General features: G+C 47.0%; 1 protein-coding gene across 4 annotated transcripts in view; it reads left to right on the top strand.

Moving 5' to 3' along the window:
* Positions 1–4,146, top strand: part of SFXN2 (sideroflexin 2) — a 92,100-nt gene extending 87,954 nt beyond the window's left edge. For all 4 annotated transcript variants that reach the window (XM_069098848.1, XM_069098849.1, XM_069098850.1 and 1 more), the window contains one exon: positions 315–4,146. In XM_069098848.1, the coding sequence (XP_068954949.1) occupies positions 315–1,099 (785 nt within the window). In that variant the 3' untranslated portion in view covers positions 1,100–4,146. The remainder of the gene's footprint in view (positions 1–314) is intronic.
* The last annotated feature ends 887 nt before the right edge of the window (positions 4,147–5,033 follow it).

The raw sequence follows: 5,033 nt of genomic DNA on the forward strand, positions 1-5,033 counted from the left end.
CTCTCTCTCTCTCTCTCTCTCTCTCTCTCTCTCTCTCTCTCTCTCTCTCTCTCTCTCTCTCTCTCTCTCTCTCTCTCTCTCTCTTACACACACACACACACACACTCTCTCTCTCTCTCTTACACACACACTGTCTTTCTCTTACACTCATACACATTCATTCTCTGTCACACTCTCACTCACACACAAACACAACTGAGCATTGTAGACATCAGTTAGGGGTGGGAAGTGGTACACATGCTCTTTGCGTTTTGAGCTCTGTCCTGGAACCATTGCCCATGCAGTAATTTCTCCTCCCTGCCTCCCCGTTTTAGGGTTTTTGCCAAACTATTTACTACCTCCTTATGAGGAAGTGGTGAACCGACCTCCAACCCCTCCCCCACCATACAGTGCCTTACAGCTACAGCAGCAGCAGCAGCAGCAGCAACAGCAGCAACAGCAGCAACAGCAACAGCAGGTGGTCCCTGTCTGCAATAGCCCCTCAGGCCCTGACCCAATCAGGAGCCTTCAGGAGGCACACACCAGCCCACTGTCCGTGCCTGGCAGCAGCAGGAATAGCACCAGATCAAGCCCTGAGGACCCTGAGCCCTCCACACTGCTGGTGGACCAAGAGGCCTGCAAAGCCTTAGGCCTGGAGCCAGGTAGCTCTGGGGCCTGTCTGGGGGAGCTGGGTGACCCAGGGACTTTCCTAGATAAGGACTCAGAGTGTAAGGAGGAGTTGCTGAAAGATTACAACTCGGAGAGCTTGGAGCACAGCAGCGCCTTTCCTGATAGCAAAGACAAGACGCCTGGAAGGCACCGACGCTTCACTGGAGACTCTGGCATTGAGGTGTGTGTCTGCAACCGAGGCCACCATGAGGACGACCTCAAAGAACTCAGTGGGCTCCTTGATGATGTCCTGGACAGCACCCTGGACTTCTGTGATAGCTGCCAAGCGAGACCTCCTGGGGATGAGGAAGAGGGGCTCTACCACCTTTCTGAGGAGCAAGCCCGAGAGCACGGCCACCACCACTTGCCCCGCCAGCCGACATGCGTTCTGTTGAACACTATCAATGAGCAGGACTCCCCTCACTCCCAGAGCAACAGCTCTCCCAGCTAGAGCAGGCCGGCCTCCTTAGAGAAGCAACAGGGAGGGCAGGGAGGCTGAGCCCGGAGAGGAGCCCTCCACTGGTCTGTGAAGAAAGTGCTGCTGCTTCTTCTGCCCTCCCTTCCCCAGATGTAGTTGGATACATAGGATTGCCTCTGTCCTGCAGAAGCCCAGGTGTGGATGGAGGGAGAGGGTGTTAATCCCCTCACTCTATTCTTCCCTGCTCCATCCCCCCCTCCTCCCTTCTGAGCTTCTTTTTTTAATCACATCTCGCCTGCCTGCCCATGTCAGGTGGTGTGCATTTAGAAAAATTTGTTGGAGGGGCCAGGATGGGACCCTGCCCTTGTCCTTGTGATGGAGTGGGATCTGCTCTTTGATTTAGGTTTAGGGACCCATGATATCCCAGTTAGTAAATAGGCAACAGGGTTCTACCACTGGGAAAATTAAAAAGAAAAAAACCCTGGCCTGGGCCCCCTGTGGACCCTAGACCTGGGTTCTCAGTTACAGAGTTGGAATTTGATCACTGCTTGTAAAAATCTTGTTATGGGGGGGGAGGGGGTGGAATGGGGAAAACAGTTGTCTAGGATGTATGTGGGCTTTGTCTGATCAAACTTTGCTAAATGAATGATCAGTGCCAGGTGTCCTCTTGGAACAAGAAATCGAAGTCTCTTTCCTAGGAGGTTCTGGCTTTTCTCAAACTAGATTAGCTTGAAAGGGTTCTGCTAGTGTTCTTTTCTTCAAAACAAAACCACATACAAACTAAGCTAAAAAATATGAATGTACCTGAGTAGGCAGCAGAAGAATTAGTTTTTAATAAAGGGGCAGGTTGATTGGAGGCCCTTTTTGGTTGATGCCTCTGAGGACCATGGCTGCACCTGAGCTGGAGAGAAGCTGTTCCATCAGGAAGATTGGAAGGTTCAGGGAGAAGTGACTTTTGGATTATTGGGGAGGGCATGGAAGGGGCTGCAAACTGTTACATGTGGAGAGTTCTGGAGTGGGGTAGAGGGGGATGCATCTACTCTAGGGAGAGTAGGGCTTTGCCTTCATTTTTAGTAAGCATCTTTACTAAAGTGATGATTAATATCCTTCCCTCCAACCCCATCTTTGCATCTTCTTCACTTTCCCCCAGCCCATGGCCTTTGTGCCTTCACACTTCACCAGTATGCCGAAGAAACGGACAAAGCAGGCTGGCCCCTGGGAAGGGTCAACCCCAGTCCCTCAGCCTGTTCCTTAGGCAGTATTTTCCCTTGGATCCCAAGATCCATTTTTTTTTTTTTAATATTGACTACTTGGAAGAAATAACTGAATTGTTTGGGTTTGTTTTTCCTCTCTTTATTAAATGGTGGTACTTTGCTAGCATCACCTATATATGGCCAAGTGCCCCGCTCAGGTCTGAGTGGTTGGCTTCTCAACGAGAACGGGGCCTATTGCCCTCTCAGATCATTATTACTGAAGTTTGGCATCAGGTAAACTGAGAGAGTTTTGTTAAGAAGAATCTGAACAGATAAGGCAAACCTAAAGCTGAAATTAACATTCCCTGACCCAGTCCTGTCCATATGAAGAAGGGTTTGCCTTTTTTCACCCTGGCTCTCAAATGATGTTCAGATTAAATCACTGACATTGTGGAAAGAAGGGGCGGGGGAAGGCTGTGGGGGTGAGCAAGCACCCCTGACTGTATTTGATAAAACCAAAATCCATCTTGAACAAGGTGAAAATCAAAATACACTGACTTTTTGAATAACTTGTGTGTGTCTGTCTCATTGTGTGTGGGCCACGGGTATCTAAAGCCCCGTGTTTCTGTGAATATACTTTGAAGCAGCCATTGTGCGCATCTTAACCAAAATGTTTGGAGCAAATTTTGGCTCTCCCAAGGGAACTTACTTAAAGCATTTATCTGTTTACTGAGCAAAAGCCCTAGGCAAGTCTTGTATGCCTGGGGGTGTTCAGCAGAGCCCTCAATGGCAGCCCACTGTTTTTGCCAGAGAAACTTTGCTGGATGTAGAGGTTTTACTCTACCCATGGTTGCAATTTGCACATCACTGCATTAAACCCTGAAGGTCTGTGTTCTGTTTTCAGTAAGTGGAATCCTGTTGTAGATGTGTCTGCATGAGCATTGTTTGCCAAGCTCCCATCACCTCCCTGTGCTCCCCCGGATGCTCTTGATGACTACGAGGGACAGAAAGCAGGCCTTGGGTCACAAGCTGAAGTCGAAATTGGATTGTCAGCAGCAAGCTTGGCCTGGTTGTTGCCCAGACATCTGACTTTACTTGGAACTGCCAGGAGAGTTGGCAGAATCTCCTGTGTGGAGCTCCTGTCGCCCTTGGATGAGGCTTGAGCACAGTTGAGCAAGTGTATAGATGAAAGAGCCATGACAGGTCTTCGATTGCCTTTTCATCTTTTTTTCCCCAAAGCAACTCACTAAAATGTCTGAACAGCGAGCAAGTTTTACCAAAGTGAATCCTGTTTCAATCAAACAGGACATTGGGATGCACTGTGGTCTCCTTGGGTTTTTCTCCTTGGATTGGAGTAGGGAGTTAGAGTGAGAGTTTACGGTTGACGTCTCCTACCCCAAGACATAAGGAAAAAAAAATCGAATGGTGAAACTGGGCTTGCTTAATTAACAGTGACCAGATTGTGGTCAAGGCTTCAGAGCCCTGTCCATCCTGAAGGGTGAGCTGGTTGATGATGATAGAGGGGGAGTTGGGAGGGAAGAGGGAAGGAGGGTTGGACTTACTAAACTTACCTGCTTCCTCTTACCTCCCATAGGTAGAGATCTTGGTTTTCCTGGTGAATGAAGACAATGGGTGTGAGTTGGGTTTGGTGCTACAGTTAGAAGATTAGCCAAATGCTGACACATTCCTGTGTGTTTGCATGTGTACAAGTGCGTTTGGCGCATTGCCACTTGTTGGATGTTGTGAATATGTGTATTTTAAGCAATAAGATTCAGCTGGTCAGACTTCTCTGGGCAGCCTTACTGACACTTTTCCTGTGATGTGATTGTTTTGAAGACAGAGTGGCTCCTACCACTGTGAGATGCCCAAATAAAAACCAATCCAAGATCTATTGCTCCCTCTTTTTTTTAAAGAGTTCCGTAGATTTCTCTTTATCATCCTCTGAGAGAAGAGTCATACCTGGACTCAGAAGGGGTAAAATCTGATCCCCACACAGATGCCTTGTAGCCATATGGCCAAGGAGAAACCATTGTAGGGTTGAAGGTAAACTCTATGTCCTAGTTGCCCCAACTCTTTTCTAAAGAAATCTCTTCAGGGGCAGCTAGGTGGCACAGTGAATAGAGCACTGGCCCTGGAGTCAGGAGGACCTGAGTTCAAATGTGGCCTCAGATACTTAACACTAGCCATGTGACCTTGGTCAAATCACTAAACCCCAGTTACCCTGCCTTCCCCGCTCCAAAAAGCAAAAAGCAAAAAAAAAAAAAATCTCTTCAAACACTCCATCTAGATAGGGATGTATATGAAATAGATATATTTCTGATGCATGTAGTACTTTGCAAATTTGCACAAGCAGGTTAAAGCCAAAAACAAATAAGTAGACATTCTGCCAGTCCTAGCCTCTAGTTTTTGAAACATGATATTGTAAAAAAGAGGAAATAAATGCTTGGATTATTAATTTTAGTGGATTAACAAGCATTTATTAAAGCATCTTTGCATTTAGGCCACTGTTCTCCACATGAAAGACAAAGACAAAAATAAAATGCTGTACTCTCAAGGATCCTACATTTAAGTGAGGAAGGAGCTTAATTCTGAAATTCAGCTCGGTAAATAATAGAGTTCCCACTGTTTACCCAACCTTATGTAAGGTACTAAGGGTCCTCACCTCTACTCTCTGTTGTGTTACAGAGCTTTGCAGTTGGGGAAGTAAGACATCTTATGTTAAATGGTTAAGAATAATGCAAGGCCATTATTAAATACCAAACAGAACAGAATGG

This window comes from Petaurus breviceps, unplaced genomic scaffold (genome assembly GCF_028583685.1).
Source record: "Petaurus breviceps papuanus isolate PSGF00001 unplaced genomic scaffold, PetGlider_PUasm1.0 37, whole genome shotgun sequence".
NCBI classification, from domain to species: domain Eukaryota; kingdom Metazoa; phylum Chordata; class Mammalia; order Diprotodontia; family Petauridae; genus Petaurus; species Petaurus breviceps.